Genomic DNA, 15,845 nt, shown 5'->3' with positions numbered 1-15,845 from the left:
CTCTCCCTCCCTTTGCAACAGCTGGAGATGCTGACTCAGTACCTTACGTTTTAACCCTTAGGAGAGTATATTAGCATTATGATAGAGTTGTGGTCAGGAGAAAAACTATTTTTCATCCTGAAAATGCTTTTGTTTAATGTCAGCAGAAGAATTAACTATTGCTGCCTGTTTGGTCACAGGAAAACTAATATGGTTTTCACTACTTCTCAAGAATCAACTTTGAAAGTAGTCCAGGGATTATTGATTCATATAATGAATATAACAGCAATGTTGAGATTACTTTTTAAAAGGTTATTTACGTTAGAGGTGAAAACCATAGTGTTATTACTCTAGGTTATTGACTATTTCTATATGCATTGCTATTGGCAAGATTTAGAAAAATGCAACAGAACAATACATGCAAGGTTGTAATTTTTTAAAACTTTTTATTCTTTTTTGTTCTTATGACCTCTCATATGTTTCATAACTTTCTCATTTGTCTTCCCTTACCCTACACCCACACATACCCCAGTAAAATAGGAATGAAAACTTAAAACCCCTAAGCAAATTAAAATTACTGCTGGCGGGAGATGGGAAGGAACAGCAGAGAAGGGAAATGTTCCCAAGAGCAAAGTCCATGTAGACCGATGCACAGCCTCTTCAGAGATTGGAATTTGAATGTGAATTCCCAAGCTTGTTACTAGCTAGAACATTCTTCTCTAATATAAAAATTAATAAGAGAACATATTTTCAAGGAATACAAAATGCTGGTTCAGTTCCCAGATCCATAAAATTAACAAAAATTAAAGTGAATAACTATATCAGACCACATGTACTCTTTCCTTTCCTTCTGATATTTATGTAGAAATGTGGAATCTAAATGTACTTAAGCTGTGTACTTCATTCCAGAAGGGTTTTTAGCATCAGGCTCTACCCTGCTTCTCTGATCTCATCTCATATCACTCACAGTGCTACTGTCATAGGTTCCTCTTGTGCTAATTCTTCTTCTTTTTTAAATTGGTGGCACCAGAGTTTGAACTCAGGGCTTCATACTTGCAAAGCAGGCACTCTGCCACTTGAGCCACACCTCCAGTCTTTGCGGCTACTTCTTACACCTGGTTCTTTTGCACAACCTTAAAGTCTTTGCACTTGCTGTTACTTTACTTGGGAGATTCTTCCTCAGCTGTTCGTGGCTGATTCCTCCTTACTGTTCAAGTTCTCAACTAATAACCTCAAAAAGTCTTCCCTGGGCACTGTATCTACAGTACCTACTCAGAGTAATTTTCTGTTGTATCTACCTGTAATTTCATTTACAGCACTCAATAAATCTATAATTATTTCTTTGTTTACTTGCTTATTAACTGATTGACATCATGATGACAGAATCTAAATGTCTCATTCACCCCTGCATTTTCTGCACTATGTGTAATGTTAGGCACATAGGGGGCTCTCATAAGTTTTGTTGAAAACCTTAATCATAGTCCTCACAGTGTATTCATGTACAATACAGCCCACTTCCATCCATCTTTCATTTCTAATCCTGACTCTATGGTTAAGTAAAATATAGCCCTTGCCAACCAAGTTCACATCTAGCTACTAAGTATGCATCATATCTTAGAGTTCAGGAATTCTATGACTACCATCATTTGCTAGCCATTTTTCTTAATACTTGGATCTGCCTTGATTTTAGTGGAAAGAGTAGCTAATTGCTATTTAATGTTAGGTTTGTCTTATAGCTGTGGTTTTATTTTAAGATATTTATAGAATACAAATATTAGACTCCCTTCAGGAAATTATTATTTAGTAAGGGAAAACTAAAAGTTCACCAAATTCTCAAAGAAATCATTTCCATGAAAAACATTATGTTTCCCCACATTATTATAACAGTGGGGCACCAACTGGGCTGTGTTCAATAGCTGGTGAGTATATTCTCTAAGACTGTTAGGAATTCTTTGAACCCATTAGTGGAGGAACAAACTTTCAGATTAGAGATTGATTAAGTGTAACAAAATATATAGCAAACTCTACTACCCTAATGGTTAGAATTGAATTGATGCTTGCAATATTAACTTGGATAAAAGACCAAATTGAATATGTAAGGGCTGGCAAAGTAGCTCAAGCAGTAGAGTGCCTGCTTAGCAAGTATGAGGCCCTGAGTTCAAACCCCAGTACAAAAAAAAAAAAAAACCACTTGAATATGTGTAGGTGTATATGTTTGTATGAGTGTGCATGCAGATGTATGTGCATACATGTTTGTGCATATGTATGCATACGAGTGAACACACGTATATATATACACACTCAAACAGCATAAGTAAATTTTATTCATTTAGTGATTAACTGATACATTAAAACCACCCAATAATAAATACTATTTTAAAAATAGCAGCGTTTATATGTTGGATATATAAATGTGGCTCTTTCAACAAATTATTCATCAATAATAACAATGGAGGACTATAAATATAGTTCTTTCAGATATCATAGCTTTGAAATATAAAAGTGTTGTACCCCAACAAGTAATTTTCTTTATTCAAAAAAGCTTTTGTGCATATTTTGCTATCAATACCTAATTTCTCCAAATTGCTTAAATTGTTGTGGAGATCCAGCCATTATTAGTCCTAATTTGGAAGTTTTTATCTTATGAGTAAACAAAAAGCACTGATTCTCTATATTTTCTTGTTTGACTCAACAGGATTTGAAAGACACTGCCAAGTAATTCAAAATTTTGATGTTGATTTTTCTTAAAGTCGACATATCCAAGCATTCTAGAGGAAGTATGAAACATTCTTTAATTTTCAGTGACTGTAACATTACTCTAAACTTAAATATGACTCTAACAACTGAGTCCCAAGATATGGTAGAAATGTATCTTATAACTTAGTCAAGAAAAAAATCCCACATTTTCTCTAAGTGAATAAATAACTAAAGTAAATGACATCTTGAAAAGCTTTTATCATTTCATTTTTAATGACATTTCATTTTTAAACATCTTTAAGTATATGTGATTTGGAAATTGATGTTCATAGGTATAGCCCACTAAAATCAATTATTATTGAGACTTTATTTATTGCTTTAATATCTTCATTGTTTTTTCAAAACACAAATAGGCTATATTTTATGACATTGCCTTCAACCACTCAATAGTCAAATTTTTATTGATAACCTATGCAATAATTAGCCATTTCTGTGCAGAAGATGGGAATTATCAAGAAATTATCAAACCATCCAGACCCTTGTCCTCAATAAACTTACATTCAATGTGAACATCCTTGCAAAGGAGTTGACCTGGAGGACAGGACAAGTATAAAAATAACTTTGATTATGGAATTCCATTGGTATCCTCTACCCTTTCTATAAGACTCCTGCATAAAGAAGAGCAGACAGTAAATGTTGTGAAAGAAAGAATGTTTATGGGGATTCTGTACAAGTTTTTGTTTGTTTGTTTTTTGGCTGGTTGATTTAAAATAACATCAAATTTGTGAATTTGTTAATTTTTGATGATTTAAATTATGAAATCAAGAAATTACTTCCATGTATTTAGTACTTCCTTTACATTTAATCAGGCCTGTCTTATTAATATGAATTTAAATTGTGTATTTCTGGAAGTTATCTAGTCACAAGTAAATGATCATCAGAGGTAATTGGCAGAATACAAAATTGGATTTCTTTCACAGGTTACAGTAGCTGGTAGTACATTTGCTTTAAGGCAAATTCTTAAAGCTTGGACTTAAATTGTTACAGAAATAGAACCTAGTTTTCAATACTATAATTGGTTTAATACATCATTAGCATTGAAAGTAAATAAAGATTGTCCTGGATATTTTCCCAATGTTGAATTAACTCTCATGATAATAGCAAGTTCCTCAGGCACTGTTGCATCAGTTAGAATTCACAAACTGAAGGTTAATCAAATAGAATAAGAAAGTTTGTTTAACAGCTAGAGGAACTGAAGTCACTTACTCAGGGATTGTTGATAATCAGACACTGCAAATAGGCTTTAAGTTACATATTAATATAAACTCTTTTCACGTAACCATCATAAACAAGCTAAGAAAAGATATTTCCCTCTTGTAATTTTAGGGAAAGTCAAGCTAATTTTATCCTGTGAAATCAGAAGTTTCCAATTTAAAATTCCTATGAATTCTGTCCATTTTCCCTCTGTTGCACATCTAAAATTTAATTACACTTAAAGAGTTAGTTACCAGTTTTTAAAGATTTAGGTTTTAACCTTTGCTCTAAACTGCTATTTGTTTAGTAATTTACATCATTTCTTTAGGTCCTAGTGCGGAGTTTCAAAATAAATCATTCTGATACCTTCTACAGAGAGTTACCATAGTTAATTCAGCTTTTTATGAGATATGTGCTTTTAAAAGAGAAGTAATAAAAAATATGAAATATTATTAAAATCTACTCATGATACATCTTTTACTCTTACCAAAATGTCCCTTATTTAGGGCTATGTTTCCTTTTTCTTTCATTCATTAACACTCTCTCTTTTCAAAATGCCTCCTTCAAGTTGCCACTACCAAAGACCCAACAATCAATCTAAAGTTAATTCCATCCCTCAAAGCCATGGTCATTTGTATAAACCACTTTATTCCATGAACCTTGTCCTAACCCTCCACAATTACTACCTCAGAACCTCCTTCTAATCACTGACAAGAACGAGAAATACATTTCTCAAATCATTCTGTTTCAGTTCACATTCAGTTATTCACCGTATTTGATTGATTACACCTCCTAAATATCGTTGGAATATGCATCTTTTCCTCACCACATTATTATGCCTCAGTTATTTTGCATTACCATCTGCCTTTTACCTTGAACACTTTTTCTCCCAGTTTCCATGTCTGCCATGCTAGCAGAGAAGTACTTTTGTAACAGAAATGTCATTGCATCACTTACTAGACTGAAACCCTCCATGTCTACAAAATGTTTTCTTTGGTATGCCCTACAAAGGGTTCCATAATCTAGATCTACCCTATGCTTCCCATTTTTTTTAATAGTTCCTCCCTTACCTACTACTTATGCACTCGTTGCATCAAACTAACATCAGTCTCTTCAGTTTATGTAGTAGTAGCATTACCTCCTCCAGCCCCACATGGTCATAGACATGCTGACAAACTTCAACTTATTTTCTAGAATTAAGTTGAAATATCAGCTATTTTATGAAACATTCCTTACCTCTCCCTGCCACCAACTCTTTTGTTTATATAAAATAATAGTAGAAAAATATTTTTTGAAGAAAGGGGTTCAGAAATGCAAAATGAAATTATTAAGAGAAACAGAAGCAAAGGAAGAGGCATGATAAAGTAACTATATTCTGTCTTAGAATCACAAGAGTTGTTACAGTCAATCCAGACCAAAGTTTTCTGTGGTTTCCTTATAAAAAGTAAAAGTTCTTGCCTCAAGATGATGTTTGGGGAATTTGTATCTAGTTGTGTAACACTAACTATAATTTGAGTGATCCTTATACAGCATTCAAGAAATCAGTCACTACAATGTTCAACCATGAAAATAGAATTATAAATTCTGAGCTTGATAGTCTCAATTTCTCACCTCTAAAACCAGCATTTAAGCTTTCTTGAAGAAATAGTTTTCTATTATTTTGTTTTCAAAATTCACTGCCTATATTAAGAAATGCACTGACAAAAACAAATATTCACTTTAAGATGTGACAACTGAGTCTTGTTTGCTTTTTCAAAATTCTGTTTATTCAAATACCTTCATCTAAAAGTTGAAAACATGAATAGAGCAAAAGAATTATTGTTCACAAGTTTGATTCACTGTATTTCATCAGTAAAAGTTTTAGAGAAGGAGGGAATTGAGTAAGGTACTTTGGCACATCTTAAAATTTCAGAGGAAATTGTTACCAATCATGAGACCCATACTGAGCTCTCTTCTGGAGAAATTTTCAAACATCCAAAGCCCATTTTTAAAAATGAAATTTATCTTAAGGAATGTCAGTGTTTGGGGCTTTGAATATGTAAATCGTGTATATTAATAACTGATCTATTTAAAGTTTGTGTCAAAATTTGACAAAATTTCAGGTTGTATAAAATTACAATTGTATATTATCTTTTAGCAGCACATTTCAGAGATAGGGACATATTGGCATGAACCAATCTGATCCATCTCCATGGAACCCAGAGTCACGTAGTGCCTTGAACTTGGAGCAGTTTTCTTTCAAGTGAGGTCAACTTTTCCAGAGACAATCATTGTGTAAAAGTTTTACAGGTTTTTACCTACACATCTAGCTTCTTGAAGTGGATTCTGGTTGATTCTGACCTCATGAAGCTCCCCTGCTCCTTTCCTTTTTAGGGTGTTTCCCTGTTTAAAAATATGTACACATTTTCTGTTAGTCTCCAATGCTGGGTTCCTGGCATGAAAAATAACCCTGTTACTTGAAAAGCAGTTTTCACTTACAAGTCCCCAAGGTCCCATACTATCTAAACCTCCTGTGCCACTTTATAGGGCCGCCCCACCCCACAGAAGAGCATATACAGGAAAAGCAGACTTTCCTTCCCCCCACGTTTCCTCAGTTTATTTACAAAACGTCTTGGAATGAGAATGGCTGCTTGTGGTTCCTGTGGCTGATTCAGGGATGATTTCCTACAGGCAGAGGATGCTGGTCAACTGAGTGACCTCTCTGTAACTAACCTATGCACGCCTCTGGTAAGGCTCTTTGGACTTATGGGTATCCCTTCTAAGTAATCCTGGAAAGCTTTGTTTTTGCAGTAAAGAATTTACCAAACATCACTGTGGAGTTAATGGGGAGGTGAAATTAATGGTGAGGCCTATCAGAATGTTACCTTTTGTTACCAACAGAAGAAGCCAGATATGTGCTGGGATGTCCTCACACTCTTGGGTGCCAAACTTTGCTTCCCAAAGGAACATGATTTTCCCTTCTGGCATCCTAAATGGACAATAAGGGATTATCATTATGTTTGAATAAAGAATGAATACATTAAGAGAGAAGATCATCCCAAACACTAGCTACATAGAAGATGCCCTTTAATTACCAGTTCCTGTCAGATTTAATGCATAGGTAATGGTTGTAACATTAAGTGGGGGAAGATCTCCAGTAAACATGAATTTCTCAAATGTTTGTTTACATTTGTTCATACTTCCTAATGAACACTCTTATCTCATGCATTGTGACCCATGGAAACTTGGAAATACATGTAGACGAGATCCTTAAGTTAGACTAACCAATACTTACCAAATATGCCTTTCACTTGAGTAAATAGAAAATGAGGGCACAGAAAGTATGACTTCTCTTCCAAAAGATAAAACACTGAACATAAATTACCATTAGCACTCACATGTGATCCTTGTGGAAATATTGGCAAGATATAAAAACCACATTTTCACCATTATATCAATTTGAACAGATAATCATTAAACTCAAGTGAGAAGAAATATTTCATGAAAGCATGGGGAGATGGTGAGCAGCTAACACAGTTTCAGAATCAATTTTCTTTGGTTCAAAGTACAAAATTCTGTTCTTTAATAGGCCATAGTTGAAAATAGATATTCCACAATTTAGTGTCCTTGCTCAAGTTAAGATTTATTGTATGTCACATGCTGAAGAAATTAGAGACATGCTACTTACTTACTACAGAAACGAAAAACCAATCTAATGTATATCAGTTTCAATGCATGCATAAACAAGCGCAAAATTGTCAGGCCCCAATTTCCCAGTATGCAGATTTAGTAAGGATATTATATATTTTTTTTCTATAAATCATTTGAACCAAATATATTCTTATTTTTTAAATTCACAAACTTTATGAACTTTGAAATTGAAGGCAGTATACATGTGAAAGAAAAACACCAGATCATAAAAAAGTCAGGGAAAAAAATCTCACCTCATTCACCTGTTATCACCAAATTGAAAGCTAATGAAAGAAATGAATGTACTGCTCAAAAATGTCATTTAACTTCCATATCTATGGTTTAACCTTTGTTTTTTTCTCTCTATATTTGTCTCCCCAGTGCATCCTAACGTCAGCCAAGGCTGCCAAGGAGGCTGTGCAACATGTTCAGATTACAATGGATGTTTGTCATGTAAGCCCAGACTATTTTTTGTTCTGGAAAGAATTGGCATGAAGCAGATAGGAGTGTGTCTGTCTTCATGTCCAAGTGGATATTATGGAACTCGATATCCAGATATAAATAAGTGTACAAGTAAGTGCCTACATAGCATTATATTTTTATCTCATCCTTGGGGAGTTTTTCAGAATGAAATAGCCTCTAATAGATCTGTAATAGTCAATGTTAAATAAATAATAATGTTTACTTAATAATTAGTCTAACCTATGTATAGACTTAGATATCACTGTAAGGGTAGGAAATTTTTCACCACTAGCTTACAAAAAAAATACTCATGTTTTGTTTTTTGGTTTGTAAAAGCTAAGACTGATAACACGATTATTATACACTGAATATATAGAAAAGTATTGCACGCATCAGTACCATCTGAGTTCCAATTCCATCACAAAATCTAAGTATTTAATAACTTGAAGAATTATTTTAGGTACTTTGGCTTCCAGTATAGCAACTGAAACATTTTTTTATCAGTTGAAAACAAAGGTTGGAAGCACTCTCATCTGAACCCCCAGAGTCTGCTCACCACATAGAAGACCAAGTAACCTTTTAAAGATGTAAATGTGGAAATGTCACTGCTCTATCTGAATATCACACATAGCTCTGCTTATCGCTCCAAACCCAGTGGCAATGACTCCCTCTCCACCATTTTTCACTAGCCTTACTGACCTCCTAAAAAGATCTTCCCACTTCAAGCCTTTGCAATTACTGCTCTATACTGGAGCTTCTGTCAGTTTGTAAGCCTTTTGCCCACACCTTTGCCTGGCTAGCTTTCTCATTTCATTTATTCAAGATTTTGCTCAATTTTTATTTTCTCAGAGAGAAAATATGTGCATACAATATTTGAGACATTTCTCCCCTCTTCCCCCCACCCCCCTCCCTTACTCGTCCTTCACCATCTTATCCAAAATAATCAATCTCTTCCCTTTATCAGTTATTCTCATCTCTTTTTCTACCTTTTTCTGTTAGTGTTGTTCCCATTGTTGTTTTCCAGAGAACTTGTCACTGTAAAATCAAACTGCCTTATTTCAAAAACCAACCTGCCCCTGTGGTTCATGGCTAGTTGCATAGCTTTTTGAGTCTCATTTACCTTATTTATAAAATGGAAAATATAATGGTGACTATCTTGTTTGATCATAGCAAAGTTTAAATAAGGGTAAACTTTATTATTGTTCACTATTATCCTCCTAGAATGAAAGCTCTGCCAAGTCTGGTTCTTTTTTTTATTCTCTTGTGCACTACTATTAACAAATACCTAGAATAATGCCTGACATATAGTGAACAATCAAATACTGTTGAATAGCTCTCAAGAATAATGTAATAATGATATCTCAGTACATTTTATTAAAGTTCTATTGAAACATCTTCACTGTTACTTAATACAAACAGATACTTGGTCTTATAACCATTCTTGGCTATATATTTTAGGATATTTTTACTGGTAGAGCATCACCCAAGCAAATATCCAAAATCTTAAACTTTCTGAGCAAGATTTCACGCTCAGAGAGATTCAGATTTCATAGCATTTTAGATTTCAGATGTGTCAAATAGGAATTCTCAAACTGTATTGCCAAAATTTTTTCTGTAAGGCAATCAGTTACCATAATTTTGAAATCAACAACTAATATCAACTAATTGTCCAAAAATTTTAATTCAGGTTAGCAAAATAACTTTTAACCCCAAGTGTTTGTTTGATACAAAAGTTGTATGTTTTTGAAAAACTGGTGCACTAATAGTTTAGAGAAAATAATGAAAGCATGTTATTTTTGTGTTTTTCTTTCAGAATGCAAAGCTGACTGTGATACCTGTTTCAACAAAAATTTCTGCACAAAGTGTAAAAGTGGATTCTACTTACACCTTGGAAAGTGCCTTGATAATTGCCCAGAGGGGTTGGAAGCTAATAACCACACCATGGAGTGCGTCAGTATTGGTGAGGAGGACTTCTGAGATTTAGAATGGATGAGAAATACCTCAGATGATACTGTCAGTCTCCATGGAGGTGCTTCTCAAAGTCCAATTTCACAAGAATCTGAGCAACTATCTCATTTTTTACAAAGACATTACCATAAAAGTGTTTCCATAGCCTTACCCAGCAAGTATCACAGTAAAATTTAACACCCAGTGAGTGCTCCTTTATTTCTTAGGGATTTCTGACAATTGTTTCAACTATTATGATCATTTTGTATCAATAACAGACTGAGTGTGTGTATATGAATGTGTGTATATCTAGGACTAACTTCCACCTTGGCACAAGAGTTTCAAAAATACCTAGGTCTAATCTAAACCTAACCAAAGTTATTTTCCAAGAGGAAGGTGGCATTTTCTTTTGATATAGCACATTAATGCTGCAATGTTCTGCTTGCACAGGTATTCAGAAAAAAAGAAAGGAAGAGAGAATTTTGGACTCACTCAAACTGACAGAATGAGATGGTCTCAGTGTTTGATTAACTGCAGGCTGAGTTTTCTGGAGGAGAGGTCCCTCAGACAAGTTGTTTGTCTAAATAACAGATCACTGTCAGACTATATTTTCTCTCTTGTTAATGTTGTATGGCCACTAGAACTATGAGTTTGATGAACACTTGGGAAGCAGATGCTAAACCAAATTGGAAAACAGCATAAGAAAACTCAAAATCCCTTGGGCAATAACTGCAAGAACCTTTGATGCTGCCCTGATGCTGGCATGTGCACACACAAACCCTCCTGATTCAGTACAAGATAGTCTCCAGGACTGCCCCAGGGTCCCCACAGTACAGCTCCACTAGCATCTAAAGCTTTGGAGTAATAACTATAAAGTGGTGGCTTAACCATTTCAGGTCCACCACAAACTTTTATTTCTGAACATTTTTAGCAGAATGAAACAAACTGATGATATTTTTAAAGAATTTCAGAAAACAATAATCCTGAATCAGTTCATGACTCTTTTTGGTTGTCTTTTCTCTCATCATTAAAAACACAAAAGGAAAGTGTGAAAAGTTCATGAGAAACAGTTCATCTCTATAAGTCCTGAGGGCTGACAATTAGAAGTAGTAAGTTCCCAACAGTGAGAAAAAATAGTAAAAACTTCTGTGGAATATTCAGGCACAGTAATTCAGGGTAAATTACAGAAAGCTTGTAAGATTTCTTTACCAGGAAAAAAAGATGTAGTATTTGGTTTTTAAGGTTATTTATTAAATTTATTAATGATTTCTTATCAAAAAGCACTTAACACTTGGCACTGTTGGATTAGTCTTTGAAGCTAATTAGTTTTATACTATCAGTAAAATGACTATTTCTTAACACAAATTTTAAAAGTTTGTATATTTTAAAATAGGCACTAGAAGTCCAAAGATCATTTACCTAATTTGGCTCATTTAGCAAGTAAAAATGACCTAGAACTCATTATAGTACAAACCAGAAACTTTTGTTGAGAGTTGGCTCTTGTTGATTACTCCAAAAAGGATGTCACCTATAATATGGTATCTGACCTATAGGCACTATGCATGTAGGTTTACCCCCAAAAGCTCAGGGAAAATGATGACCTACTCCACTATACAAAGAATGGTACAGACTATTAATTTGACAAATACAAAAAACATGCACTCTTCAGCAGCACATGTATTAAAATTGGAATGATACAGAAAAGATTAGCATGGCCCCTTACACAAGGATGACAAGCAAATTCATGAAGCATTCTATATTTTTTATGCTAAGGGGAGGTCACTACCAGGAGAGGGAAGGTAAAAGAAGGAAGATAAAAGAAGGAAGTTAAGAAAGCGAATATGTGTGAGGTAGTTTCTATATAAGAATGAACATAGAGTTTTTGAACCTGCTGAAATCACCATAGGAAGGAGACTAAGGGAAAAAAAGGAGAAAAATAAAGGGCATGAACCAATTCAGGTTATGATACATGTGTACTTGAAAATGTCACAAGGAAACTCCCTGTAGAGTGATCTTAAACAAGCAAAAATGTTTTTCTTTCCCAAAAACAGAGCACCAGGAAGGTTAAATAGGTCCTGTCTGGGGGTTGGTACCAGTGGGAGGGCAGAGGGTATAAGGAAAGGGCAAAGGAGGCTGAATGTAGTGGAGCTATTATGTACTCATGTATGGAAATGGAAAAATGAGGCATGTTAAAACTTTCAGGAATGGAGGGAGAGGGGATAAAAGAGAATGATGGAGGAAGTGAATCCAACTATGATATATTGTAAGAATTTTTGTAAATGTCACAATGTACCCCCAGTACAACAAAAACAAAAAAATAAATAAACACAAAAAAGTTTAAAAACTGGGATCCAAAATCTGAAATGTTGACTCTAAGGACATATTTTGAGTTCTCAGTGCTATATCAGTGTCTTGGCTTTAGCTCCCCTCTGAACACTCAAAAGGATGTAGTTTCTTTTGCTAAGAACTACACCACATGTCTTATTTCCTACATTTTAAATTGAGTAGAAAGTTCATAAACAGAGAAAATACCATCTAGATCTAGAGCTAGTTGAAATATTTATGTCATAATTATGTTCCGTCTTCAGGGTTTACAGATCAAAGTAAGCATTAACGTTCACTGAACCTGCTTTTGCAGGAGGACATAGTCTTTCCACTTTGTGTACCAGATATTTCCTTCCTTTCTGCACTATCATTTCGAACTCTCATTGTTCCTCATTGCTTCTCTTACTCAAGTAGTCAGGGAGAGAAGAAATCTCTCTTCCAACACTGAGTAGCAAGAGACATGCTCTTGCTATGTTCTCTATGAAGAACCATAAAGTTTGTTAATAAGAATTAGAGAAACACAGTAATGGCATTACACAGCCATTACTGATAAAATATTCAGTTCAATTTTCCTCCCAATCCCAGAATCTCTTATACTGTGTCTCAGAGTCCTAATCAATTACACCATTACTAGGATCAGGGAGCTCATTAATTTTTGTGACCCTTGCTTCATTAGTGAACAAGTAAAGATTTCCAGTGTTAAGACTGTTCTTTAAAGTCAGGCACTGGTGGCTTATACCTGTAATCCTAGCTACTCAGAAGATCAGAAGGACCATGGCTCGAAGCCAGCCCAGCAAATAGCTCACAAGACCCTGTCTCAAAAAAAACCCTTCACAATATAGGGCTGGTGGAGTGCACTCCAGGTGTAGACCCTGAGTTCAGACCCCAGCACTGAAAAAAAAGATTGCTCTTCTTTAACAAGATAGAAGAACAGAAGTTGAGTGTCCTGTTTTTTCTTAACTATGTCTTAACTAAATAGCACCCCAGTTCATTTAATGTTGTGGATATAATATAAATCATTCTCTTAGCTGTCTTAATATTTTTCCAAAGTTTTCATTTTTCTGAAAATATTTTTTGGATTCTAACTTGATAATTTTATTCTACAATATCTCTGTAGATAAAATTTCCTTCTTGTATGGCTTTTGAACTATCTGATTTTATTAGAACATTTACTATCTAATCTTGTTAGTTTGAATGTATTCCCTCTTCCAGTGGAATTATCTCAAGTTGTCATTAGACTCTTGCTTTTGAACCACTCACCTTATGATTGTAGACCAATAGTTAACCTATGTTGTAATTTCAAATCTGGTTTGCTGAAGTCTAAGCTACATTTTGCTTTTGTCACACTTTCTATTATGAAAGAGAGCCAGTGTTTTGTTCACTTCCACATTAGGTAATCAATCTTTTTTTAGTTTAGACCTCTTGATTCTGGCATTAAGTGAATGCTGGACAAAGTGGAAGCTCACAAACTTTAAATTTTCTTTGTCCACTTGGTTTCTTGAGATGTTTTTATTTGTATGTATTAAAGTTTGCTGCCTTTAAATGCTTATTTTTGAGATGGAATGATGGGAGAGAGAAAATGTTTTTAACTGGAAAAAGATTATATTATTAAATGACATGGTTGCTCTATTCTTTAACCAAAATTATAATGATACAAGTGAGCATGAAAATTATTTTGAAAGTGTTTCAATAATCTCACTTAAGTTCACAGAAACAAACTCACTTATCCGATCACTTTTATTGAATTCTGTGTCACATTCATCTACCTAAAAGTGACCAAAAGGGCCTATGAAAAAGTATGGCAAATGGATTTCAGTTTACAAAACATTTAGGTTATCTTTCTTGAGGTTGTTATTAGAGATAGCATTCTGCTCTCAAATAAGAATTCATTGAATTAGAATACAGAAGAGATAACAGGAAAACTTGTTTTTGTGGAAACAGTCTTGTATCATCTGAAAAAGTTACTGCTGGATGTGGCTTCAGTGGTTGTAAAGTAGGACATTTTATGGTCATAATTATAACAATAGCACTTTTCATCAGTGGTTGGTGGTGCATGACTACTGTCACAGCCCTGAAAGACTGAGGCAGGAGGATCAGGAGTTTAAGTCCAGCCTGTGCTGTATAGAAAGACCTTGTCTCAAAAACACAGAAAGAAAAATAAGAAAGGAAGGAAGGAGCACTTTTCAGATGTTTCTTTTCATTCAAAGTGCAAAATGTGTTATAAAACCAGAGAAAACTATTATTGAAGGGACAACTACATGCAAAAAATGAAACAAATCCTCAAAAGAAGCTTCAGAAATGGTACATCAATTCCTCTTAGGAATCACCCAGTCAAGTTAATTCTAGAAGCAGGTTATCAGTTGAAATTGATCCAGCTTTCACTTAGATGCTCCTATGCCTGAACCAGTGTCCAGTAGTAGATGACAATATTCAAGTGCTCAATAGCACTGAAAATAGGAAATGCAGTGATTGTAGGCCAAAGACCTGAATTCATTTTCTGCTTAACCATTCTCTAGCACAGAGGTTCTCAATGTGTATTGCCAGTATCTGCAAATCAGCCACATCTGTACTGTTAGAAAGGCAAATTCACAGCTCCACCCCAGACAACTGAATTAGAAACTCTAGGGATGGTATACAGCTTTCAAGGTTCTAGCAGCCTCCTGCATTAAATCTGACACATTCTAAACTTCAAGAATCAATTCTCTAGCAAATTATCCCAATGTCTCTCAAGCTGTGATACAGATCCATCAATAATTGTAGCAGTACTCTAGAAATTATAAAGCATTGGTGAATTGTGAGTAACTAAATTAGTACTTGGATTAATCAAACCTAGAGCAAAATGTAAATACAATACAAGTTTGAGTTCACCTGATGATATGAGCCCTAAAAAACTAGAAATATTCTATTTCTACCTTTCCCATTCTTTTTATTTTACATTTAAGTCATCTTGCCCAACTTTGATCTGTAGGATTCTGCTTCAGAGTTTGGGAAATTATTGATGGAAGTCAACCTTTTTTACTTATCTGTTGTGGCAGTGATTATAGACCAACTGAGTCTTTTTCTGCTGTTCTGTTTCAGTGCACTGTGAGGCCAGTGAATGGAGTCCTTGGAGTCCATGCACAAAGAAAGGAAAAACATGTGGCTTCAAAAAAGGGACTGAAACACGGGTCCGAGAAATAATACAGCATCCTTCAGCAAAGGGTAACCTGTGTCCTCCTACAAGTGAGACAAGAAAGTGTACAGTGCAAAGAAAGAAGTGTCAGAAGGGAGAACGAGGTACTTCATTCTAACAAAATGTGCTTGTTTGAATCCTCATAATTTGATGTACATTTCACTCTATTTCTTAAGGAATAATTGACAATATTACTAATGTATAAAACCCTAAAATGTGTACCAAAGAATATGTTCACTCTAAATTATACTATACAGACATAACTTTTTAAATGAATCCTGATATCAGAACTTTACACTATTATAGAACCATGCCAATTAAATTTTTATGTACAAGGCTA

General features: G+C 34.5%; 1 protein-coding gene, 1 long non-coding RNA gene and 1 other non-coding gene across 3 annotated transcripts in view; 2 read left to right on the top strand and 1 right to left on the bottom strand.

Moving 5' to 3' along the window:
- Rspo3 (R-spondin 3) overlaps positions 1–15,845 on the top strand; it is an 83,379-nt gene that overhangs the window by 20,632 nt on the left and 46,902 nt on the right. The window contains exons 2-4 of the mRNA XM_020163648.2: positions 7,981–8,172; positions 9,875–10,021; positions 15,412–15,609. Of these exons, the coding sequence (XP_020019237.1) occupies positions 7,981–8,172; positions 9,875–10,021; positions 15,412–15,609 (537 nt within the window). The remainder of the gene's footprint in view (positions 1–7,980; positions 8,173–9,874; positions 10,022–15,411; positions 15,610–15,845) is intronic.
- On the bottom strand, positions 5,671–7,095 carry LOC141420713 (uncharacterized). The gene is made up of 2 exons (XR_012445254.1): positions 6,795–7,095; positions 5,671–6,312 (listed from the first exon to the last, which is right to left on the bottom strand). It is a non-coding gene; the product is annotated as an uncharacterized lncRNA (long non-coding RNA).
- On the top strand, positions 11,667–11,772 carry LOC141416169 (U6 spliceosomal RNA). Its single transcript, XR_012441011.1, has one exon. It is a non-coding gene; the product is annotated as a U6 spliceosomal RNA (small nuclear RNA).

The sequence above is a fragment of the Castor canadensis genome, chromosome 1 (assembly GCF_047511655.1).
Source record: "Castor canadensis chromosome 1, mCasCan1.hap1v2, whole genome shotgun sequence".
In the NCBI taxonomy this organism is placed as follows: Eukaryota; Metazoa; Chordata; class Mammalia; order Rodentia; family Castoridae; genus Castor; species Castor canadensis.
Note: the sequence above shows the minus strand (reverse complement) of the source record. Positions and strands in the feature narration are given on the sequence as shown.